This window comes from Gekko japonicus, unplaced genomic scaffold (assembly GCF_001447785.1).
Source record: "Gekko japonicus isolate JY-2015 unplaced genomic scaffold, Gekko_japonicus_V1.1 scaffold824, whole genome shotgun sequence".
NCBI lineage: Eukaryota > Metazoa > Chordata > Lepidosauria > Squamata > Gekkonidae > Gekko > Gekko japonicus.
This window is the reverse complement of record NW_015171528.1, coordinates 305,636-331,499: the sequence shown is the minus strand read 5'-3', so window position 1 is coordinate 331,499 and position 25,864 is coordinate 305,636. Positions and strand designations below refer to the sequence as shown.

General features: G+C 44.6%; 1 protein-coding gene across 1 annotated transcript; it reads right to left on the bottom strand.

The window, feature by feature from the left end:
- Positions 1 to 8,457: 8,457 nt before the first annotated feature.
- Positions 8,458 to 24,929, bottom strand: LOC107117407 (Golgi apparatus membrane protein TVP23 homolog B-like). The gene is made up of 7 exons (XM_015419519.1): positions 24,853 to 24,929; positions 23,429 to 23,511; positions 22,497 to 22,641; positions 21,086 to 21,175; positions 18,638 to 18,769; positions 18,409 to 18,537; positions 8,458 to 10,727 (listed from the first exon to the last, which is right to left on the bottom strand). The coding sequence occupies exons 1-7, from the start codon at positions 24,862 to 24,864 to the stop codon at positions 10,695 to 10,697; spliced, it is 624 nt and encodes a 207-aa protein (XP_015275005.1). The 5' UTR covers positions 24,865 to 24,929; the 3' UTR covers positions 8,458 to 10,694.
- Positions 24,930 to 25,864: the final 935 nt, after the last annotated feature.

Below are 25,864 nucleotides of genomic sequence, written 5' to 3'. Positions count from 1 at the left end.
AATGTGGAGGAGTGAGGAATCAAACCTGGTTCTCCAGATTAGAGTCCGCGGCTCTTAACCAGTACACCAAACCAGCTTCTCAGGTAGGAGGAGAGGGAGAGGGGTGGCTGGGCGGGTAGTTCGCTCTTTGGGGCGGGGCTTGGGTGAGGATTCCCCTGCCAGCCATCTGGCTGGGGACAGATTGAAGCCCCCAGAAGCAGGGGGAAGCCCCACTTTGGACCTGGGGGCTGGCAACCCTACCAATGAAGGTCCTGGTCAGTCTAAGGACCCATGATGCAGCCAAGCAAGACATGATTTGCTTTCATTTGGATTTTGAGTTAGGCCTAGGTGGTGTGATGAAGGCCCAGAGGGAACCAGGAAGCTTGAGGATGAACCAGGGGAAACTTACAGATCTCCCCAGGAAAACTGGAACACAGTTCAGAAGACTGATGTGCAAAACATTATGTTTCCATGTATTTCTGCTGAGTTAGATGGATTTTATGGAGCAGGCCCTGGAAGGTAACCAAGCTTTGCTTGGAAACATGGAAGAATTTGGGTAGAAGAGGGAGCCCTGCCTCACAATTAGAAAAAGGAGCTGTACAATCTGGTGGAACAGGACTCTAGTCTGAAATTTTTAGCAAGATGTTAAGCAGGAAGTCACACGCTTTCTTGAAACTGGAGACTTCAAGCCTAAATGGAGTTCAAAACGTCTCCTAAGTGGAGCCAGGCTTTGGCTCTCTCTTTCTCCTACTCACATATACTCTCCTTCACAAGAGAGTCTGGTTCCAATTTACTTCTTCCCACTTAGCTAGTAACTCCAGCCCTTCATTAACAGTGAAATCATATTCCTGCTATATCCTCCATCTCAGCGTGGATGACCCAAGGGAAGCAGTTAATGGGAGATGACAGGAAGAGTCTTACTCTGTTTGCCATGCATTTCCTGTTTCGCTCTGCAGCAGACAAGCTGAAGGGAAATGGAAACAAGGACCAAAAGTGACCTGCCTTGAGGCAACACCCAGCTCTCAAACTACTACGACTACTACTTTTATGCCCCCTCCTCCATTATTTTTCCTCCCAAGAAACTGAAGCTGTGACTGGCAGGTTGCTGGTTTTTTACACCTTGTACCAAATTGATTCCTGGAGCCATTTCAATGCAGGGAAAAGTTCTTCCCAACAGACCAGACTTTGCCATCTTTCACTCTCCATTGCTGTGCAATGACAACAGAAAGAAGGACTAGGCCTCCCTCTGCTGGTAACATTAAAAAGTGCTACTGATGGAAGCCTAAGCTTCTGTGAACAAGAGCCAGTCATCCTGCAGGAGAAGAAAGCGCCATTGCTCTGGCCTGAATTTTGCAGTAAATTAACCATACCTTTCTTTTCTTTTTCTGAAGGCCTTAAAACATGTTTCCCTCCACTGTTGTCAGCTTATTTAAAAAACCCTGAATAAAATTGCAAGACACGTATACAATTCACATCCAAGTGAGCATTTATGAAGAAGAAGAGGAGATTGGATTTATACCCCGCCCTTCACTTGGAGTCTCAGAGTGGCTTCCAAACTCCTTTCCCTCCCCCTCCCCACAACAGACACCCTGTGAGGTGGGCGGGGGTGAGAACAAGAGCCAGTCATCCTGCAGGAGAAGAAAGCAGCATTGCTCTGGCCTGAATTTTGCAGTAAATTAACCATACCGTCTTTCCTTTCTGTTTTTGAAGGCCTTAAAACATGTTTCCCTCCACTGTTGTCATCTTATTTTAAAAAAACTGAATATACAATCCATATCCAAGTGAGCATTTATTTCTCATCTATTCATGCAAGACATGTATACAGCTCATATCCAAGTGAATTTTTTACTTGCATGTTCTCATCTCTTAGGGCTCTTTCCTTATCTTTCCCCCCTTCTGAGCTTTATTCAATTTATTTATTTATCTTCTGCTTTGCCTTTTATACTGCACGTTCTGAAACAACTGAATATTTTTCACAGCATTCTACCGCTTGTCTGGCTTCTTCTTTTGCATATTTCAATGTCTGATTAAAAACCCTGGCCTTGTTAGTCTCTCTCAGAGAGCCAGCATGGTGTAGTGGTTAAAAGCAGTGGAGTCTAATCTGGAGAATTGGGTTTGATTCCCCAATCCTCCACATGAAGCCTTCTGGATGACCTTCACAGTCACAGTTCTCTCTCAGCCCCACCTACCTCACAGGGTGTCTGTTCTGGGGAGAGGAAGGGAAGGTGGTTGTAAGCCGCTTTGAGACTCCTTATGGTAGACAAAAAACAACTCTTCTGCTTCTGGATGATCAGGGGCCTGGAGACCAAGCCTTATGAGGAAAGGCTGAGGGACTTGGGAATGTTCAGTCTGGAGAAGAGGAGGCTGAGTGGGGACATGATTGCTTTCCAAGTATTTTAATAGCTGTCACTTAGAGGAGGGCAGGGAGCTGTTTCTGTTGGCAGCAGAGGATAGACTTAAGTCTTTAAGCAGCAGCTGGACAAACACTTGTCAGGGATGCTCAAGACTGATCCTGCACTGAGCAGGGGGTTGGACTAGATGACCAGTATGGCCCCTTCCAACTCTGTGATTCTGTGCCTATGAAGTGGCAGTGAAGGCAGCAAAGCACTCTTCTCTGCCTCCATTGCATCTGCTGTGTTGTGTCTAGCTCAGTTGTTTAGCGTTATTAGGCAATTCACCACCCCTTTGGTGACTCCAAAAGTAGATAAAATTTGAGTGTTAGCTGTGACACATTCCTTTCTGATAAAGTCTTGCTCCTCCACCAAGAGGTGGAGCTGCCAGATTTGGAGTCAGTAGGAATCTCAGGCCCTGCCTGCTCAATCGGGTCCGTTATTTGACTCCTTCAGCCCACTATCCCAGGGAGGGGTTGACAGGGCCCTAACAGCTGTGCAGCCCACTACCTGCTCCTTGGATCCCTGCACTTCCTGGTTGGTGAAAACCTCCAGTGAAGTGTTAGGAAGATCCTTGGGAGACACTATAAATCTCTCTCTCTCCCAGGGCTCCTGGCTCCCTCAAGGAGGCAATGGTGACACCTCTCCTTAAAAAGTCATCATTAGATGAGAGGGACTTAGCCAATAACCACCCAGTATCTAATCTTCCATTTCTGGGAAAGGTGATTGAGCAAGCAGTGGCTGAACAGCTCCAGGACTTCCTAGATGAGACATCTGCCCCAGATCCCTTCCAATCCAGTGTCCAGCTGGGGTTCAGGATCAAGACAGTCTGGCCACTCTGGTTGACGGTCTCTAGTTACAGCTTGATGCAGGTGGGATGCTACTGATCCTGTTGGATCTGTCAGCTGCCTTTGATACAGTAGACCATTTGGTCCTGGTCAACTGCCTAGCCTCTCTAGGTGTGAGGGGTGCGGCTTTGAGCTGGTTCTCCTTCCTCCAGGATTGGACCTAGAGGGTAATCATTGGCAGAGACAGGTCACCACGGGCCCTAACTTGTGAAATTTCTCAAGGGTCAATTCTCTCCCTAATGTTATTTAACATTTTATGCACCCTCTGATGGAGATTGTCAGGTTTGGAGTGGTAAGGTGGCATCAAAATGCAGATGACACCCAGCTCTATCTCTTATTTAAGGAGTGACCAGTAGCTGGAATTCCAGTGTTGGCCTCCTGCCTGGATTCAGTGGTGGAATGGCTAGGTGAGAGCTGGTTGAAGCTGACTCCATCTAAGACAGAGATCATATGGCTGGATAAGCCCAGGTGCTGGGGTGGCCACTTCTACTGACCCTTGATGGGGTCCAACTTTTTGCAGTCAACTCTGTTAAGAGTTTTGGGGGGTATGGCTCAGTTCTTTGCTCTCTATGGACAAACATGTCCTTGGTGACAGAGACTGTGTTTTACCATATACACTGGGCCCCTACCAACTGACTCCCTATCTGTCTCTGGAGGATCTTGCCACAGTAATTTATGCAACAGTCACCTTGAGACTGGACTACTGTAATGCACTGTATGCAGGGCTGCCTTTGAAGATGCTTCAGATACTGCAAATCATCCAGAACATAGCTGCCAAATTGCTGACAGGAGTGTCCTGGTCAGCACATGTAACACCTATCCTACGGCAGCTGCACTAGCTCTCAATTAATTTCTGGTGCCATTTCAAAGTATTGGTACTAGGGGTCTTCGCTTGGTATATACTGAGTGGAATAAATGCCCCCAAAATACCTTATCGATATTTTTCAGTTATTTACTCAGCTGAATACAGATCAGAAAAAGTAGCTGCCCCTGAATAAAAGCTGTTATTGGCCCCGGTCACACAGCAAAGTTGCTACAGGAGAGGCATGGGAGTCCCGCGGATTTTCCAGGCGAGATCTCACCCCAACATCTGGGAAGCGCAGTGCTCCCGTGGCGAACCCGTGGCTCCCCACCGAAGGTGCGGAGTTAAAAACTAGTACCTACGAGGTACTAGTTTCCTGAAACTGCGGGCCAAGGGCGGGCGTCTGATCGCGTTCCCGGTGGACTTACGTGGCATCCGGCGCCCGCTGCTGTTCGTCTCCGCAGGTTGCGCGACAGCGCCCAACAGCGCATGCGCACAAAGAGCAATTGCCAGTGCGATCACGTGGCTCGGCTTCTGTGCCGCGCTGCAGGATACCCGTCTGATCGGCATTTCCCCTGAACCACGGGACCTCGACCGGGACGTGTGCTCCGGCAGCCACACGTTAGTTTCCTCCGGGACATTTAGCCACGCCTCCCCCTGCAATATCCAGCCCGTGTGACCGGGGCCATAATTCGGCTTTTACTCAGGCTTGGCTACTCACGGGAGTCCTGCAGCCCCTGCTGCACAACTCACCAGTGAAGGGAAGATATTTAAACTTTAAATTCCTTCCCTTCCCTCTCTGCTCATGCCACCTCCCCTCTGCTGGGGAGTCAACACTGTGGAGATGGCACAAGCCAAGCGGGAAGGGAAGGTATTTAAAGTTAAAACACCTTCCCTTTGCTGGGAAGGTGTTTGTCCAGCTGCTGCTTAAAGACTGCCAACGAGGAGGAGCTCAGCACCTCCCTAGGCAGCTGATTCCACTATTGAACAACTTTTACTGTAAAAAACTTCTTCCTAATATCCAGCCAGTTCCTTCCCACCCTTAATTTAAACCCATTATTGTGAGTCCCATCCTCTGCTGCCAACAGGAACAGCTCCCTGCCCTCCTCTAAGTGACAGCCCTTCAAATACTTAAAGAGAACAATATATCCCCCTTCAGCCTCCTCTTCTCCAGACTAAACATTCCCAAGTCCCTCAGGCTTTCCTCATAGGGCTTGGTCTCCAGGCCCCTGATCATCCTCATCACTCTCCTCTGCACCTGCTCCATTCTGTCCACATCCACTTTGAAGTGAGGTCTCCAGAACTGCACACAATACTCCAGGTGCAACCTGACCAATGCAGTGTACAACGGAACTATCACATCTTGCGATTTGGATACGCCTCTGTTGATACATCCTAACATCACATTAGCCTTTTCTGTCGCTGCATCACACTGGGTGATCATATTTAACTTATGGTCCAATTGTATGCGTGTTCCTCATTTTTGTTACCCAGATGAAGAACTTGGCACTTCTCCTTGTTAAATTGCATCTTGTTCACATCTGCCCTCTTTTCCAGTGTCTTCAGATCATGTTGAATTCGATCTCTATCTTCTGGTGCGCTCGCTGCTCCTCCCAAATTGCTGTCATCTGCAAATTTAATGAATAACCTCTCCACATCCTCATCCAGATCATTTATAAAAATACTGAAAAGTACCGGGCCCAGAACTGAGCCCTGTGGCACCCCACTGGACACCTCCATTCAGATGAAATGCCATTGACAACTACTCTTTGAGTGCAGTTCTCCAACCAGTTCTCTATCCACCTAACTATCCTAGAGTCCAGTCCACAGTCCTCTAGTTTACCCATCAGAAAATCATGGGGAACCCTGTCAAAAGCATTAGTGAAATCCAGGTAAACAACATCAACAGGATTCCCTCGATCCAGTAAGTTTGTCACTCAATCAAAGAAGGAAAGGCGGTTGGTCTGGCAGGAACTATTGGGGAAAAATCCATGCTGACTTTCCTGGATCATCAAGTTGTCCTTTAGATGCTCGCAGAGGGATCCCTTTAAAATCTGCTCCAGTATCTTCTCCGGGACAGAGGTCAGACTGTCTAGCCTGTAGTTTCCTGGGTCATCCCTCTTCCCTTTTTTGAAAGTTGGGATAACATCTGCCCTCCTTCAGTCTTGTGGCAAGTCTCCCATCCTCCAAGAGGTCTGGAAGATGATGGACAAAGGCTCTGCAAGCTCTCTAGAAAGTTCTTTGAGCACTCTTGGTTGCATACCATCTGGCCCAAGGGATCTGTACTCATTCAATGCAGCCAGGTGCTTCTCAATGACCTCTCTGTCCATGTCAACCAGCAGCCCAGATGCTGTGACTTGCCTACTATCATCTCTAGATGAGCCTGTTCTCTTCTTCAGGGGAAAAAACTGAGGCAAAATAGGCATTGAGCCTTTCTGCTTTCTCTCTGCCCTCTGTCAGTGTGTCTCCATTTTTACCTAACAGTGGGCCCATCACCTCTTTTATCTCGCGCTTGCTCCTCCCATATCTGAAGATTTTCTTGTTGTAGTGAGCCTCCCTGTCCAGTTTTAGCTCACTGTGAGCTTTGGCCTCTCTGATGGCTGACCTACAGTGCCTAGCAACCCACAGATAGTCTTTAGAGGTATGGCCTTGCCTCCATTTCTTGAACATTTCCTTTTTCTCCCTTAGCACATCACAAAGTTCTCTGTTCATCCACATTGGCTTCTTGGATCCCCTACCATGTTTCCTTCTTTTTGAAATAGTGATGACTTGAGCTTACGAGAGCTCTTGTTTTAGGAGAGCCCACCCTTTACTTGCTCCTTTCCCTTCCAGCAGTCTTGCCCATTTAATTATTCTCATCATGCCCCTAAGTTTATTAGAATCTGCCCTACTGAAATCTAACACACACATGTGGCTATCCTTGATCCCCTATGAACTTCCTTGGCCCTTCAAGCTGGCTCTATAGTGTTCTCGTAAGTTCAGCACAAGTTCATCACCACCACCACCACCCTAGCCGTCTTAAGCCCCCTTTTTATGATCTTTAGTTCATCAGCATACCAGGGAGCCAAGGTAGTATGGGGTGAAGAGGGTGCTGGGGGGCCACTCGGACAGTGGCCTCCTGAAGGCCTGGATTCCAGGTGTCAGTGAGTTCGTCAAGAGAGCTGCCAGCAAAGCCAGGCGAATCCCACAGAACATTCTGGAATCCGACTGGATCCATGCATCTCCACGGGCAAGCATAAATAAGCTCACCGCCCCTGCAGAGGGAGGAGACAAATCTCAAACCAAGCTTCACAAGGTAATGATCAGTCCATGACACCAGTTTACAAAGTGCTGCTGAATCCAGATCAAGCCCAGCACAAAAGGACAGATCCAGTGTGTGGCCTGCTCTGTACATGGGGGCCAATACAACCTGGGAGAGTCCTAATGATGCTGTGGCAGTCATAAAGTCCAAAGAGGCACCAGACAAGGCAGCACTGGCGTGGACACTGAAGTCCCCCAATACTATCAGTTTGGGGAAACACAAGGCCCACTCCGCTACTCCCTCGGGCAACCTCAGCAGGGAGTCAGCTGGTAAGCTGGGTGGATGGTAAACGTTTGGTGCAGGAAGCTCCTCGAAGAAGAAAGAATCTTTGATGAGAATTGCTGTTGACAAAGGACCAAGTATCCTGGGGGAGTCAGCTGAGTGAGAGCCACTACTTTGTCCTCGTCCACCCAGATCTTGGTCAAGCATGCCAGTTCAAAATTGCCTTTCCTAATAAATTCTTCAAAGAGAGGCAGTCTTATTCATAATCAATCTGACATTGCACATCTTCAAGCTTGAAGAGGAGGGCAAAGAAGTCTGGGTCTGCATACCATCATGCCTTGGGATGGAAAGGAGATTAGAAGGAGACCAACAGACCCATAGCCAGGATATTTTAATTCGGGGGGGGGGGCTTTTAAAAAAACAGGGGGCAATGAAATTCGCATGCCGCTTCCACTTCTCCCCCAAAAGGACCTTTTAAATGCTTTGAGGGAGAAGTGGGGGCTACATGCCTGCACTCCAAGCCTCAAATGGAACTGATTTCACTGAAAAGGACTGAGCAGTTATCTCTGATATGTCAGACCTGGGTTAGGTAAGACAGTTAACAAGCTACTTCTAGGCAGTGCCAAGAACGCTCTCATGAAAGTCAAACTGGAGAGCCAAATCTTGCCCCAGTGCTGAGAAGCTCCAAGACGGAATGCCTTAGGACTGCTTTTTACCTCATTAATAGCAGTTTTCTGAACAGTTCAACTGCCTGGCTGACACTGAGTGAACGGATCCTGATCAGGCATCAGGCTTAACAAAGAAATCACAACCACATTTTAAAGAAAAAAAGTCTATATGACCCTGTAGATCTAAGAAATATGCTTTTTATATAGCAGAGTTTATGAGAATCTATAAAAAAACAATGGAAGCTGGCAAAGACAAACCATATAGACGAAGAACAAGGACGATAGGAGATGTTGTTAAAAACAGGATTTGTTAATTAGTACAAGAGAAACTCTGCATCACTGCAGACAAACAGTGCCTGCAGGGCAATCAAAAGATTCCATGACACAAACTCTAAAAAAATATATTTCCCTGAAAAACATCTTAATTTGAGGGATTTCACAAACATGCATAATGCAGAGCAGAGATATTCACAGCTTGAATACATAGTTTTAGTATCCACCAAGAGGAAAACTCTGGCTTTCCATTATTCAGGTATCCAAACACAAATGTAAATGATCAACCATCCCTCCTACTGAAGCTTGCCAGCTATGAACAAATTCTTCTTTTCTACATAAAAGGTCAGCCATCATTAGGCAACATTTTGTTAACTCATCTTTACAATTAGAGCTTCTCTGCCACCTTTTTATGGTAATTAAATACAGTTCTCCTAAACTCCATTTAAACACACGGAAGTTGTTTATACATAAATCCAGAGTTTGGTAACAGGACTGTGTCCTCCAAGTATTAACACCAATCAATTTAACACAGAGTATGAAAGCAGCCCTGCCAGCCACAGTGCAAGTCAGCTAAGGACTAGTTCACCAAGCAACTCTTTGCTGACTGTGGCAGCAGAAGGGGGGGGGGGATGCTATTTTTCAGGATGATGTGCTGAAATCCCAATCGGGGCTGAATATATATAAGACTAGTGCATGATGCTCTTGCTCCTTCACATGACTCTCTCCGGCTGACAATGGTACTCACCAGCCTCTGAAGTTTAAAACTTCTCTTTGAAACAGTTCTGTGCACTACAGTAGCATCTTAGGGCCTGTTCTGATAGAACCTTTGCTCATTCTAAGCATGGTGTGGCATAAAATTATGCTTTAGGCAGACGTGCACTTCTACATGTGCATAGTGTCCTGTACAAAACAAAGCCTACATAGGTAAATATGGATTGAACTATACCCTACCCATAGCACCCATCCACACAAAAGAGGGATGGAGGATCACATAGGCAGAGCAGGTGTCTGTATGTATGACAAAGCATGTGTTCACATAAAACAGTCTGTGGGTTGGATCCAGCCAGCCTTTCCCCCTCTGTCTCACCCAATTCCCATCCATACCACATCTCTCATCTCACATGACTATTGTTCATGCAGGTCCCATTATTCTCACTTTAGCCTATTTGGTTAGTCAAAAGTGATGCTTCCTTCCTTTTTCCACTAGAAAAGCTGGTTGGATCCAACTGTGTGTGTGATGAAGTACATGTGTATGCGCAGATGGACAACAGCCAAGCTCATTCCTGAGTTCCACTGTCTGTCGACTGTATATGCTGTGGCCATGTGTGAACAGCACCTTACAATTATTGTCTCTCTATGACAGAAGCAGGAAAGATACTCCCAGTCATGCATACATATATACTAAGCCAAATTATAGATCATGACACTTGTCAACTCTCTCCAGTGTCAAGGAAAAAGCATACTCCAATAAGGGATGGTTATTAACTAGTCTGCATTACGATTTGTCATTTTCTACAGAAAATTACATGATAAACATGGTATCTACTTTCACTGATAGCCCAAGAAAATGGCTGCCTCCGAGTATGACTCAACATACTGAAGTTCCAATGCGCCCAACAAGTTTCTAAACAACCTTATTAAAGAAGGGTGAGTATGGGGGGATTAGAACCATGCCATAGAAAATGCAGGGAGGGGGAACCACATTACAAAATAGCAGGTCTTGCAAACAGGAGAGAAAACGTCTTTGTGCGGAGTCCATTGTGCAAGTTAGAAATATCTGGGTCCTTCCATTCCAACTGTAGACCTGGAAGCCTTACAAAGCCTCATTTCGGTTTCTAGCCCTTCAGCTGAAGTTTTTCAAAGTTTCATCTCCATCCCATCCATAGTCCTGGGACTCTGGGGTATAATGCCACAGCTATACAAAAGGGAACAGTTGTCTTCCTTAATGTTGTAGCATGAACAGCCACTATCAAATAATCTTACTGGCCTAACGGGAGCCATCTGGTCGAAAGAGTTCTGCACCTAAATAGGTTACAGTAGGGGCTTTCAAAATAAGACTTGAAAGGAACAAGCAGTAACCTGCGCTTCTATGTGATTATTTAATTACAAAAACCCACACATAAGTTATAAATCTCTGGTTCAGAGGCCAAGGAAATATTTCCCATTCTCTAGAAGAAACCAAAACAAAAATGGAGGACTTTGTGATCTTCAAGATACAGTCTGCTCTTCTTTGGCCACAGTCTGCAAAAGAAAGCAATGTAGTGTTAGATCATAAGAACATAAGAAGAGCCCTGCTGGATTCAATAGTCCATCTAGTCCAGTATCCTGTTTCATACAATAGCCAATCAGTTCCTCTGGAGGACCAACAACAGGGCACAGAGGACGAGGCCTTCACCTGATGCTGCCTCCTGGCTCTGAGATTCAGAGGTTTAGTGCCTCTGAATGTGGAGGTTCCCCTCAGTCACCACGGCTAGTAATCCCTGATGGACTAATCCTCCATTAATCTATCTAATCCCCTTTTAAAGCTGTTTATTCCTGTGGCCATCACTACATCCTTTGGTATTTCCTTTTGTCCATCCTGAACCTACTGCCCACCAGCTTCATTAGATACCCTTGAGTTCTAGTATTTGGGAGAGGGAGAAAAAGTTCTCTTTGTCAACTCTCTCCACCCAATGCATAATTTTGTAAGCCTTTATTATGTCCCCCCTTAGTTATCTCTTTTCTAAATTGAAAAGTCCCAGACTCTTCATCTTTTCCTCATAAGGAATTTGCTCCAACCCCCTAATCATCTTGGTTAGCCTCCTCTATACTTTTTCCAGCTCTGAGATGTCTTTTTTTGAGATATGGTAACCAGAAATGGACACAGTATTCCAAATGAGGCTGCTCCGTAGATCTATACAGGGGCATTACAATATCACTGTTTTATGTGCGGACTCTAATCTGGGAGAACCGGGTTTGATTCCCCACTCCTCTACTTGCACCTGCTGATGTGACCTTGGGTCAGTCACAAGCTCTGGCAAAGCTGTCCTTGAAAAAGAGCCCTTTGTGTCAAGAGCTCTCTCAGCCCCACCTACCTCACAGGGTGTCTGTTGTGGGGAGGGGAAGGGAAAGGAGTTTGTAAGCCATTCTGACACACCTTTGGGTAGTGAAGAGCGGGGTATAAATCCAATCTCTTCTCTTCTTCTTCTATTCTCAATCCCTTTCCTAATAATCCCTAACCTAGAGTTTGCCTTTTTCACCGCTGCAACACACTAGGTTGACACTTTCATTAAGCCTATCCACTACGACACCCGGATCTTTCTTTCTTTCTTTCTTTCTTTACATCTATAGCCTGCCCTTCCTGGAAGCGGGCTCAGGGTGGGTAACAACATTTCATTTATATGAATATATTAGCTAGTACAATAACATTAAATTTAAAACATCATCATAAATATTAAAATGGTGGCCACAACAGATAGCAAAGGGATTGTCTGGTTGTGCAAAGCCCCACCCCCTGCTCTCAGCAGCCCTCAGTTGGGCCACAAGAAAACTGGAGGAGGAAGGGAAGTTGCCTGCCCGCCCCCTCCTCAGTTTCTCCGGGCCACGCGGCACCCCGGGGAAGGCCTGCCCACCCCATCCTCTAAGCGGTGGGGAGGCATTTAAATGTCTCCCCGTGCCTTCCCCCGCCCATCCACTGAGGTGGGCAGGGGAAGGCCTTCCAAGTGGTGGGGAGGCATTTAAATGCCTCCCCGTGCCTTCCCCCGTCCGCAGAAGGGGGTGGCGGCAGCAGTTGATGAGGTGGGGGGTAGGCCGAGGCCACCCAGGCTGTGGGCAGCTTGGCCACTCCAGTGGGGGGGGGGCTTGCTTCAGGTGGGAGGTGTGTGTGTGTGTGTGTGTCTTGTGTTTCTCTGTGTCTCTCTCTGCCTTGTGTGTTTGTGTGTGTGTCTCTGTTTTTGTGTCTCTTTTGCCCCATCTGTTCATGTCCCTCTCTGCCCCTCTGTGTTTCTCCCTGCTCCTCTGTGTGTGCGTGTGTGTCTCTCTCTGTTTGTTTCTCTCTCTGCCTCTGTGTGTATGTGTGTGTGTGTCTGCCCCTCTGTCTCTCTCTCTCTGTCCCTGTGTGTGTGTGTCCCTCTCTGTCTCTCTGTTTGTGTGTCTGTTTGTGTGTCTCTTTCTGCCCCTCTGTGTGTGTGTCTCTCTCCCCCTTTGTTCGTGTCTCTCTCTGTCCCTGTGTTCCTCTATGTTTCTCTCTGCCCATCTGTGTGTGTGTCTCCCCCTCTGTTCGTGTCTCTCTCTGCCCTTGTTCTTCTGTGTTTTTCTCTGCCCCTGTGTATGTGTGTGTGTCTGTCTGTTTGTGTCTCTCTCTGTGCCCCGTGTGTGTCTCTCCTCCTCTGTTCGTGTCCCACTCTGCTCCTCTGTTCCTCTGTGTTTCTCTCTGCCCCTCTGTGTGTCTCTCTCACCCCCCTCTGCCCCTCTGCAATGTGTCATGGTGATTTGTTGATGTACACATAATATTAAAGATGCACACTCTGTCTGTGTGTGTGTGTATGTGTCTCTGCCCCTCTGTCTCTCTCTCTCTGTCCCTGTGTGTGTGTCCCTCTCTGTCTCTCTGTTTGTGTGTCTGTTTGTGTGTCTCTTTCTGCCCCTCTGTGTGTGTGTCTCTCTCCCCCTTTGTTCGTGTCTCTCTCTGCCCTTGTTCCTCTGTGTTTTTCTCTGCCCCTGTGTGTGTGTCTCCCCCTCTGTTCGTGTCTCTCTCTGCCCTTGTTCCTCTGTGTTTTTCTCTGCCCCTGTGTGTGTGTGTGTCTGTCTGTCTGTTTGTGTCTCTCTCTGTGCCCCGTGTGTGTCTCTCCTCCTCTGTTCGTGTCCCACTCTGCTCCTCTGTTCCTCTGTGTTTCTCTCTGTCCCTCTGTGTTTCTCTCTGCCCCTCTGCAATGTGTCATGGTGATTTGTTGATGTACACATAATATTAAAGATGCACATGTTCTATGGAAATCTTGAATATAACAAAACAGGAAATGACACAGAGAATAGAATTAGGAGATTTATTTTCTCAGTGCAGCAGCAAAACTGAAATGGGGGATGAGGGGTTAAAACATGGGGAATGAGGAGTAAGAAGTTGGAAATCACCTGTGGTATAGGCAATGAGGTGATGCACACTTGGGGTGATACACATCCATATTTCCATTTCTGGTGTTTAGGCTCACCCTGGTTTCTTACTAATCCATAATGTAGACAGGAAAAAAAAATCCCCATGCTCTGACTTGATACAAGGCATGTGTTCCTCAACAGAAAGAAACATTGATGTACACAAATCCACGCACTCTGTAATTGCTTAAAGATTGTTATCACTATAGGATGCACTAAAAAAGTGTTGCTCTCTTTTTCCCCTCTTTCTGACTTTGCCACAGATAAAGTATACTTTCATTAATACATGGTTACCTGTGCTATCATGCTGTCCTCAAAATAAAACCAATTTGCATATGAGTTTCTGAATTCCACAAATCAGACTTTGCACAATGACAATCTCATCCACTTTCTTTCTTTCTCTCTCTCTTTCTTGCTGGAGATTTTTGGGGTGGAGCCTGAGCAATGGGTGTTGCCTTCTGGCATACTTCTGGTGATGTCAGGGGGTGTGGCATATGCAAATGAGTTATGCAAATGAGCTCCTGCTCCTTTTTTTCTACAAAATGACCCCTGCTTGGATGTATGCCATCAGGACCTGGAGACTTATTGGTTTTTAATTTGCCCAGTAGGTCAACAACAGGAGTGTCAAACTCATTTGTTTCAAGGGCCGGATCTGATATAAATAGAACTTTGTCAGGCCAGGCCATGTGTGTCATAAAATGTAATGCCAGGTATAAAGGATAGCGACAAACACAATTAAAGGGTTTTTTTAACTTAAAATACAAACATGCTTAAAATAGTAACACTCTTGCCATGTTTTATTTAACAGTCTTTGATAACTGACACTTCCCAAACCTCCCCCCCCCTCTTAAAAGATGCCTACCTAAAGTGGAAAGGTGGGGGGATAGTGGGATTTGGCAATGCAATTTTTTAAATAAAATATCAAGAAAAAGCACAAGGATCATAGCAGAAACTAAAACTAAAAATATAAAATGCTCTGAGCCTAGGAAAACATGTAATGGCAGACCCCTGCAAGCTCCCCCCCCCCAGGTCTACTCAGAGTGGCAGTGGCTCTCCAGTGTAATGTCCTCCTTTGACTGTGGGCTCCCAGGTTAGTGTACTCACTCAGGCACCTGTTCTCAGGTCCATTCAGGAGGCAAGCTGGCTCAAAACATCAGCCCTTTATTTGCAAGCAGACAAATTCAACTAGCATACAATACTGGAAACTGAACCTCCACTCCATTGAAATACATTGCAGCTCAAAAACATTTGCAAAGAAAATGCGGAATGGATTTTCCATTAAGGTTTCTGGGCCCAGACAGACTACTCTGGAACTGGAATGACAGTCCCCAGAGTGGAATTCCATTCCCAGAATGCAGCTGCTACTCCCAGGGACTATCATGGGCCTGATTAAAGCCCTGGGTGTGCCACTTCTGGCCCACGGGCCTTAGGTTTGATACCTCTGAACTTCATCTCTGGTCACCTCAATTTGGCTCAATTCTTCATACTCTTTTCCTGAAAACAAGACCTGTGGCATAGGTACATGCCCCACACTTTCTACAGTGAACACAGAAGCAAAAAAGTCATTGAGCTTCTCTGCCATCTCCCTATTTTCCTTTAGTAATCCTTTTATTCATTTGTAATCCAAAGTCCCCATTGCTTTTCTGGCAGGTTTTTCCTGCTATATATTTTTAAAATGTTTATTGTATTGATGCTTTTAGCAATCCACTTCTCAAAATCTTTTTTTGCGTGCATAATTATTGCCTTGCATTTCTTTTGTCAGAGCCTGTGGTCCCTCCTGTTCAATTTATTGGGGCAGACCTTCCACTTTTTAAAAGAAGCCTATTTACTTTTTATAGCTTCCTTGACTTGCATTGTTAACCACACAGACCTTCTTTTAAACTTGGCAGTGCCTTTCCTAACCCACGGAATGCATTCTATTTGGGCTTCGATTAGTATGGTTTTAAATAACCCAAGTATCCCCTAGGGATATGACTCTCTTGTGTTTCCCCTTCAGCTTCCTTCCCCTCATTTTTGTAACGTTCCCCCCTTTTGAAATCAAATGTGACAGTTTTGGACTTTAGGGGTTAATTTTCCATTGACCTGAATGCTGAACTTAATAGCATTGTGGTCATGGTTTTCAATTGGTGTAACAACCTCTACATCTCTCACCAGGTCTTGAAGCCTGCTTACAACCAAGTCCAAGATCACTACCGCCTCTGGTTGGCTCTGTGACCAACTGTTCCACTGCACAGTCATTTATGATGTCTAGGAATCTCATTTCTACAGCATGACTCAAGCACATGTTTACCCAGTCAATATGAGGGTAGTTGACGTCTCCCAGTATAATAATATTATCTGCATTATTTCCTTCTCCATCTCAAGATCAGCTTCAAGAGTTTGATCAGGTGGCCAATAGTACACCCCCATTTTTAAGTAACTCTTAGGGCCCAGTATTTTATTTTTTAAAAACAAATGTATTTATCAGTTTTGAACATCAATATATCATTCCAATTATTTACAACTTTTGCATATTTGTGTCTACATTTTTTATGTTCATCCATTTATACAAACTGGCCCATCTTCCCCAAAAACTACTATCATCTTTTCCTTGTAAAATCAAGCTTAGTTTCTCCATTTCTGCTATCTCTAATATTTTGTTAACTACCTCATTTTTAGTGGGAAGTTCATTTTGTTTCCAGTACTTGGCTAACACTATCCTGGCAGAAGATACGATACAAATTATCAGATATTTGTCATTTAATTTATAGCCTTCCGGTATGATATTTAATAGGGCTATTTCAGGTGACAATTCTATATTTCTATTCACTATTTTGGCTATTTTAATTCTCCTGATGTTTTCTAACTTATTTGATTCTATGCCCTCTTTGATGTACAACACAACACCTCTCCCAACTCATCCCTCCTTGTCCTGCCTATAAAGCTTTTACACAGGAATTACTGTGTCCCATAGATTTTCCCCATTCCACCATTTTTCTGAGATACCTACTATACTGAAATTGTCACTGAACACAAAGCACTCCAGCTCCCCCATCTTGGCTCAGAGTCTTCTAGCACTGGCATGTGTGTTCCTCTCCAGTAACCCCCACCTCCCTCAGCCCTTAGTCATCACACATGACCCTCAGTCGCCATCCTACCCTCACTCCCAAGTTCTAGTGTGCTCCTGAGTCTTTACACCATCATCCCTTTGGACTGACTTTTCCAGAACCAGAGGATCCCCAGCTTCTATTGGCTTTCCCCCTGGGATTTGTTTAAAAGCTGCTCTGCCACCCTTTTTGATATTAATCACCAGCAGCCTGGTTCTCTTTTGGTTCAAGTGAAGCCCATCTCTTTTGTACAGGTTCAGCTTGTCCCAGAAGGTTTCCCAGTGCCTAACAAATCTAAATCCTTCCTCCCAGCAATCCTTTCTCATCCATCCATTGAGACCTCTGATCTGCTCCTGTTTTGCTGGCCCTTTGTTGGAACCCGCAGCACTTCTGAGAATGCTACCTTTGAGGTCCTGGCCTTTAATGTTCTGCCTAGTGATCTAAATTCTTCCTCCAGACCACACAACTACATTTCCCAATGTCACTGGTGCCAGCATGCACTATGACTGCTGACTCCTCCACAGCACTGTCTATCAACCTATCTAGACAACGCTTAATGTCTGCAAGCTTCGCACCAGGCAGGCAAATCACCATGAGATCAAAATGTCTGTCAAAGACCCCACTCTCTATATTCCTAATTATCAAAGCAGAAAGATTCGGAGGGGGGGGAATCACTCAAGATGGCAAGCTGTCCCTAATTCAGAAACAGGAGGTGCTTATAAGGGTTTGAAATAGGAAGCAAGCTGAAGAAAAGCAGGATATACTGCTACAGTGGCATCAAAATGAGTGGTTAACATAAGAGCTGCATGACAACCACAGGCCCCAGCTTCCAAAAGAAATTTCAAACCCTGTGAATGAAATGAAGGGAGGGGGGAAATACTACACTTCTCAAAATAATCCAGGGAAATACAGAGCAGCATGTAGTCAAGGTTCACTCTTTCAAGCAGGCCTACCTAGGCAGAGGAAGGATTGCCAAAATAGTAGTACTTGGAAGAAATAATTTCCCCAGTAGAGGTACAGTTCAGACACCTAGCTCTTGAATTCCAAGTCTTTTTACCGAGGCTTTAACTTAAGGGTTCCACCTTTTTAAGCTATTGAATATTCTTATGAATACTGTTTCTTGCTGTTTTTAACATCTAAACTTTTTAATGCTTTTATTATATTGTTTTTATTTTGTGAGCTTCCTTAAGCAGTTCTTGGGAGATGTAGCAAAGATTTTCAAAATAAATAATAAAGCCTATCCCTGCTTGCACCAAAAATAAGTTGCCCCAGAAAACACACAGTGCAAAATCAGATTATCAGTACCACCACCAACCGCCCATTGAGATCCCAGCATCACTCAACATTGATGGCTCCTTTCCTCTGATGGGTAAAATCCGGTAAGGCACAGGAAGCTTTCTGTGGTCACACATATCTTATGGAAGTACCTCCTTAGAGCGCTAAAAAAGGCCATATCTTTGACATTTTTTAAAAAAAATCTTGGTTATAAAAAGCCTCATAAAAGGTCTTTAAATTTGACAGTGAAGGTTTTGGGATAGGTGCTGGATTATGTAACTGACTAAGTATTTTATTACTGAATTGCTAGATCGATTATTATTATTATTGTTATTGGTTTGAGCTCTGAGTGAAGGAAGGAAGAAATATAAATCTCATAAATGCACATAGACATACAATGACAGCAGGAAAACAGGTTATATAAATCAAACCGGAAGTACCTGCTGCAAGAACTGCTTGCCTAGATAGGATGTCGCCAAGCTGGTCAAATTCTTTCTGCTGCCCACTTTGCACCGGATATAGCCATAAAGATTAGCTCCTTGTAAAGTCACACCCAGGATCACTACGGCCTACGAAAGACACAGAACAAACCTGAGACCTCGTTGCAATCTGCATCCATGGGGACTAGTCTAGCCAGGCATTTACCATGCAACCAGTTGCTCAACTCACCAGCCACTTCACTCTGAAGGAAAACAGGGCGCTGAAAGCAAAGATGACCCAGAGCAAAGGACATGTGATCAGACCTAACCAGAAGATTCTGGACTCTGCTTCTGATGTGACTTTCTTTCTTGGAGGAGATGCCTAAGAATTTAAAGAAATAAAACTGTACTTGCACAGTATTTAAAGCCCAAGAACTGAATGCTATACGGCTAGGTAAAGCTAAAGGTTCCCTTCCTCGAAAGCCAGTCGAATCCGACTCTAGGGTTGCAGTGCTCATCTCCGTTTCAAAGCCGAAGAGCCAGCGCTGTCCGAAGACATTTCCATGGTCATGTGGCCAGCATGACTAAACACCAAGGCGCACGGAACGCTGTTACCTTCCCACTGAAGTGGTACCTATTTATCTACTTGCAATTTCTTGCTTTCGAACTGCGGTGGCTCAAGTGGTTAAGATGCTGAACTGCAGGCTGTGGATGCCCTGCCACTGGCCTGCACACCTTGTGGTTGGCCAGTGTTGTGTGACCCAGGGGTGGCTGGGCAGGCACACTGAGGTACCATTCTCTTTGCCTCTTGTCCCATTCATGGTGAGAGCAGAGGCACCATGGAGCCAGGCCTTTTTGCTCTATTTAAACCATGCTGCCCTCCTCCCGTGCCACCCTCAGAGCCAGCTTATGTGACTCATAGTTGGCTGGCATCATACATGGAGCTGGCTGCTGGTGTCGTGTGATGCAGGGTAGCTGGGCAGGTGCAAGTGTAGTGAGGCGCCATTCTCTTTGCCTCTTCTTGCCCCATTTGTGGTGAGAGTGGCAGCAGTAGAGACGAGCTGGTGTGGTGCTGGTGTGGATGTGGCCAGCTGGGGTGGAGATGGCTAGGACAGCGCAGGAGAACACACTGCTGCACTTCTTCACTGCGGGGTGAGTGCTGCATCTTTCCTCTTTTCCCCATCCTAGTGTCAACCCCCTCCCCCGTCTGTCACTATTCAGCCTCGCCCCCATTCTTCCCCCATGCCGTCATCTTCCCTCTTTCCTATTCATCCTTCTCCTGCCTTTCCTCCCCTTTTCTCTCCCTGCATTTTTCTTTTCCTCTTCTTTCTTCCCCATTCATTCTTCTCCTCCCAACTTTTTACTAATTCTGCCTTTCTCATCCTTCTTTTCTTCTTCTTCTCTACTGCTATCCTTCATTCTTGTCTCACCCCGCCTTCTCCATGCCTTTCTCCCATATCCTTCTTTCGTCCCCCTTTCTGTTTATCTCTTTTTTCATCTTTCCATTCATGTTTCTTCATCCACTTTTTTCTCCATTTTTCTCCCCTCTCCCTTTTATCACTCATTTCTCAGTCTTTTCCTTCCTCCTTTTAATCCCCCTTCTTTCTTTTATTTAATCCCTTTTCTTTCTTTATGTGAATAGCAAGACAGGTACCCCCTGTCAGTTTGCCTGTAGCAGTAGAAAAAAGCAAGAGTCCAGTAGCACCTTAAAGACTAACAAAATTTTGCGGCACGGTTGGGGCTTTCAGGAGACACTGAGAAGTGAGCAGTGATTCAGGAAAGCTCTTACTGGACTTTTGGTCTTTTCTATGGGAATAGCAGTTTGGCAAGCATACCCAGTTGTCATCTGTACAATGGCCCTATAAGGTAGAGCAGTATTATTATCCCTGTAAACGTGAAAGAGCGAAGTCTGCCTAAGGCCAACGGTGAGCTCATGGTTGAGATAAGATTCATCTTATATCTGTAGTTCATTTTCAGAGTTATTATACTACATCAATTCTGTTTTCTCTTTACTTTGTGTGTTCCATTTATCCCCTTCAACATACTTCTCAATGCCTCCTCTTTTTGCCTACTTTTAGCTGTACGATGGGAGCTTCCATGTACAGAGGCTGTCTATCTTGCCATTGCTGAAAATAAAAAGGTGGAAGGAGGGCCCTTGGTGCCCTGTTTGTGAACAGGCAAAATCAGGAAACTGTCAAAAGAAAAACACTGAAGGGGGGAAATCTTTTCTCTGACCCAACAGGGCCTCCCTTGCTTAGGACACCAGCTGGGATTCAAAGGTAGACTGCCTCTGTAAAGGGCCATTTTAAATTAAGGGCTCATTTTATTTTGTTGATTTTCCCCCCTAGCTATTTTACCATCTGCCATTTCCTGCCCTACACTTTGCCTACAATTTGTTTTTGTTTTTTTACTGGCCCTGTTTTTTATGGCTTTTATGCTGTTTGTGTTGCCTGAGGGCTTTATTTATATATTAGTTCTTTGCTTGATTTATTTTTTACTGTTTCTGTTATGGCTTAATTGAGGCTGGTTTTCGGTGATTTTGTAGTATCTGGCAGTTTTGTACACACACCTAATGGGCTGCTCTCCATTGTACTAAACTGCCCCCTTAAAAAAATTCTGGCTATGGTGTTGCACAGGCCTCAACAGTGTGGTTTTTTTAAGCAGAGGAACAAGTCAGTGTTGATAGGGAGATCTTTACCTTCCTGGCTTCAAACACCCAGTGGCTCTTGCCATCATCATCAACCTGGTTCCACCAACGGAGGCCAACCATCAGCCTCCCTGTGACATTCTAGAGAGAGAGAGTTGGATATGATGTGAATTTAAAGCCTTACAGAAGCTACCATACAACTTTCTAAACTGAAATACTAGTTTCCAGTTAACACAGGACAACTACACATACCACCAGGGAAGAGACAGCAAATTAATATGAAAGACTGTTACACTAGTATCAGAAACAATTCAGCTATTGTCTCCTCAAAAAGGCAATCTCAGGCACTTGTTCAGTGTTCACCACAGTTATTTTGTGATGTGTGTATACTGTATGATAAACATGGCGCAGATACATGGACAGCATTTTCAACATGTCACGAGAGAGAGAGAGAATATATGTATCTGCAAATATGACTGAATAGATGGAGAAAGTGAACAAATTGTGACTACATTTGAATGTGTCCAGTTCATTCATAAACAGAGTATCTGTGCTCATGTGCCCAAATATGAGATAACGTTCTGCTCCACACAATATTTTTAAATTAGAATATCTGTTAAGCTAATAAAAACAATATTTAGCATCCTAATAATTATTTATACAGCTATTTCAATGAAGATAAAAATGGGAATGTCAGAACTCATAATAATGTAATATAAAAGATCAGGTGTAAGGCAAATTATACAGATGGTGAGTGTTTCTGGCAGGACAAGATGCATGTGCACATTTGAAAACAAAACAGTCCATTGTTCAAGCTACAGCTTACATCATCCCCTGGGATGCAACTATGCAGGTTCTCAGCACTCCGGGAAGCATAATTCCCCTAGGCAGAGAAATATTCCAAGAACCAAAAGGGGCTGCAGCCAGAATTATGACATTGCTGTGCAAACCCCCCCCCCCAAATGAGGGGCTCTGCAGGGACATCATACAAGCTTGTGATTCAGTCTGCGGTCTTTTCTGAGGACTGATGCCTCTCAGCATGAGGAACTACATTTCTCAGGATTCTGGGGCATGTGTTCAGAAACTTTTAGACCATGGTGTACTGATATCAGTGTGCTAGAGCCAATATTTATAACTGAGACTTCAGATTGGTGACTAAATCCACAAATAACTAAAGATTACTAATCACAAAGCAGAATTAGCAGGTTCCACCTATTTTTAGAAATTGTCTTATTTTTAAATAAAAGATGGGGGGAAATTCACTACACATACCCAGAGGCAATTTTAGTGTAATCAAGACCAAGAGACAGCAAAAGATTCACCCCCTCCCTTTACCTTTGTCACTGAACTTAAAGCAAATCTCAGTTTACAACCTTGGACCTGTGTCCAACAATATCTATTCTCAAGTTTCTTTGATATCAAGCATGTCAAAGTACCACCATGAACCAAAGGAATGATTTACCTTCACTGCCCAGAAGTCACATGACAGAAGAAGGATGATCGTCACCACACAGGCAATGTAACTGTTGCTGAACAATTCGCAGAGTAAATAGACTATCACTGCACTGACCCGGAAGAACAAATGGAAAAAGGAGGCTATTGGATGTCTGTGAAAGACACAGTAAGATAGCAGTTTAGTTCTTGATTCACATGTTCATTCACCCAAACAGCTTAGAACAGGGCTACAACTTCATTAATAATTCCCTGCACAGTGGCTCTTCCTAGACAGGAGTGTTCAGGTCAAGTAGAAAAAGAAATTCAGTCTGTAAGTCAAGTCCCTCCAACAGCATCTCCTTCCCAAGAGTTAAACTTTGCTGTTCCGTGGAACATATCTCTTTCCTTCTAAGACACATAGGTGAACTGGTGAACCATTCATGTGGTATCACTTTCTGACACCAAGAGGTCACAGAATGCACACAACTAAGGTGTCATCTTCTCCAATAGCACCCACTGTTGCTATTCCGCCAGTACTTGACCTAAATCTTGAAGATCACATTGTTTCCATGCTAATCTGCGCCCAGAAGAAGCTATGCACCAGTTTATAGGACCAAGCTGCTGATTTTCAGTATACCTCACATATACAATTTTTATGTACTTTTGTTATTTATTGGATAGTTTGTATGAGATTGTATATTATTTGTTGTAAGCCGCCCTGAGTCTTACTCGCAGGGAAAGATGGCCTAGTAAATCTAATTTAATAAATAAACTTCATATTATCTCAAAAATTCTGCAAAAGAGGGCATACAAGGCATTTCCCTGTAACAAATACACTCCTACAAAAAAAAAAAAGGAATGACACAAAAACATGCAATGATGAGCCTGTTGTAGTTTGAAGTAGGCAGCTTGAGGCAACTGTGCTACATAATACACCCAACCATGTCATCAGTCACTTACTTAATTTTTGATTTCTTGGGCCTCCTGGGCATTTCATCATCAGCATCGAAGAGTGACACGTCTTCCGTATCATCATTACTGTCCTGGAAAGGCAAGGGGACAAGGGTCACAAAAGACAGGGATTGTCCCCTTCTTGGAAATTTTGTGCCACAAAAATCAAATAAATGAAGTTTTAAGTTGGATTCTTTTAAAAAAAAATCTATAGATTTAAAGGAAAATAGAGGCATGATTCTATCTGTGCACTAATACACAATTAAATTTGCATAGGAGACATTAGCAATCTGATTAAAACTGGGGTGAACAATCTTAAACAGTAGATTTAACCAACTAAAGTTTTACTTGAATGAATAAGAGCTAAAACTTCAAGGCACATTTGCTTATTTTAAGGCTATTGTTGGTTTTGCTTGCAGTTTAAAATATCCCATTTCCTTCAAGAGGTATTATTCTGTGGTTTTGATAATATGCAAATTAGTCTAAATTTAACCCACTGACCAATTAATCTGCAGCTGCCTAAACAATTATAAATTCTTTAAAAACAAAAAAAAGATAGCCCTAAACACCTTACCGGCTTTATGAGACACACTGTAAACATTTGTCCCAAAGTCATTCATACATAAAAAAATATTATACTTGGTATGGATAAAGAATACATTTAGGGTTCCCAGTGGTAATATGATGGGGTAAACATCTCCATTATTAATGCTGTTACCTATTTCAGCAAAATCTGGGGAAATTATCAGTTACTAAAACTTGTGAATGGACACTACTTTTGAACATGTGACACTGCCTTATACCACGTAAGAACACTGGTGCCTCAAAAGTCTCAGGTAGAAATTTTTCATATTATCTACTTTCTGATCTAATCTCAGTCTTCTACATAATTGTGTCTCATGCCACACTTCGTACATTTTATGACTTTCCGACCCAGTTGTTTACATTTTTCTTCCTCAAAGGTTCATACAGAATGTCTGGACAGACAATGAATACCATCAACACACCTTGGACAAACCGGGCTCTAGCCGTGGGGGGGGGGGGGAACCAGACTCTGAAGTTCCACAAGAGTCCTGCTTTTCTTGGCTGCTACAGACACACTAAGCTATTCCACTGGTCTAGTTCTGTGGAAGTTTTAAAACAACGTGAGCGAAAATAAATTAAAGCAACTAGGACAAAGGAAGAAGAAACGCATCCCATATGTTCAGTGCTCGGACCATGCACCGGCAGGGAGAAGCGATGACCGGACTCTCCCCCACTTCCCCCAGCAGCAACTTCTGCCGCCCTTTGCAGGAGCCGCTTTCTCCCACGTTTTGCTGCTCTCCACCCCACCCCGAACTACCGCAGTTCGCCGCCCACCCCAGCATTTGGCTACAACCTCTGACTCATCAACAGGTAGAATAACACAGGCTTCTCCCCCACCCCAAGCCCACCTGTCGCAACATTGCTTCCGCCACCAGCCACGTCACAGCGCCATCCGCGCCACAGAACTGCCTACGTTATCACCAAGCGACTGGCGCGCTGAGTTAAGGGAGGGGAGTTGAAAGGAAACAGACTGAAGTTCCGGTCAAATAAAGGAAAAAGGCTAGCCTCGGCCATGATTCTCTCGGACACTCTAGCCCCTAAAAGCTTTATGGTAAACCGCCCCTGTTTTAGAACGAAGTCTCACACACACACACACCCATATTGGAGTGGTGTCCAATATAGGGGGTGGTGAGTCTGAGCGCAACAAACCAGTTGTTTGAAACCGGAAATGTGGCGCAATCAAGACCGCGACGTTGTGTGACTCTCATTTTCTCTCTGGGTGCTTTGATTTGATAGACAGCCCGCTGAGTCCGTTGGAAACAGCAGGTGGCTGTAGTTTCATTTGAATTTACATAGATGAGGCAGGTCCGCGGTTGGCAATGATTGGGACGCAGGCGCACTAGAATGTCAACATGAGTATTCTTATTGATTGGGGAAGGGAGTATTTATTATTTTGTTGAAGGTTTGAAGAAACATCCTAAAGAGAAACCAACGCATGAAAAGCGGCATCTTCACACCCTGGGAGTAGTAGATGTGTCCTGGGACTGGAATGACAGGCCATTCGCCTGATCCAGCATTGGCTTCTCTTATGTTCTTATATCCTCTCCTTCCAACTTCATGAGTACTTCCTGATGTGACGTAGAATATTCCTTTTATTTATTCTCTGGTGTATTTCCTAAGCTCTTCTGAGGTTTTTTTTTCTTGTTCCTCACTCCTACCTTTATACTAGCTCAGCTGTCAGTTACCTAATTGACTAACCAATCAAAAGGATCAGTCAATTGATCTAAGCTGAATCTAGATCTTCATCTGTCAAGATGGTCTGCTGTCAACCAATTACTCTGACAGTTCACAGCTGGCAGCTATCATGCTGAAACCTAACTGTCTGCAGGTGCTCATTACGTAAGGTACATCATGGCTTGA

What these genes read in the sequence shown, in the direction of transcription:
- LOC107117407 (XM_015419519.1), bottom strand. An exon ending in CCCAAGAAATCAAAAATTAA is followed by an intron (nt 22,642 to 23,428) that starts GTAAGTGACTGA and finishes TGTCTTTCACAG; the next exon opens with ACATCCAATAGCCTCCTTTT. An exon ending in GTGACTTCTGGGCAGTGAAG is followed by an intron (nt 21,176 to 22,496) that starts GTAAATCATTCC and finishes CTCTCTCTCTAG; the next exon opens with AATGTCACAGGGAGGCTGAT.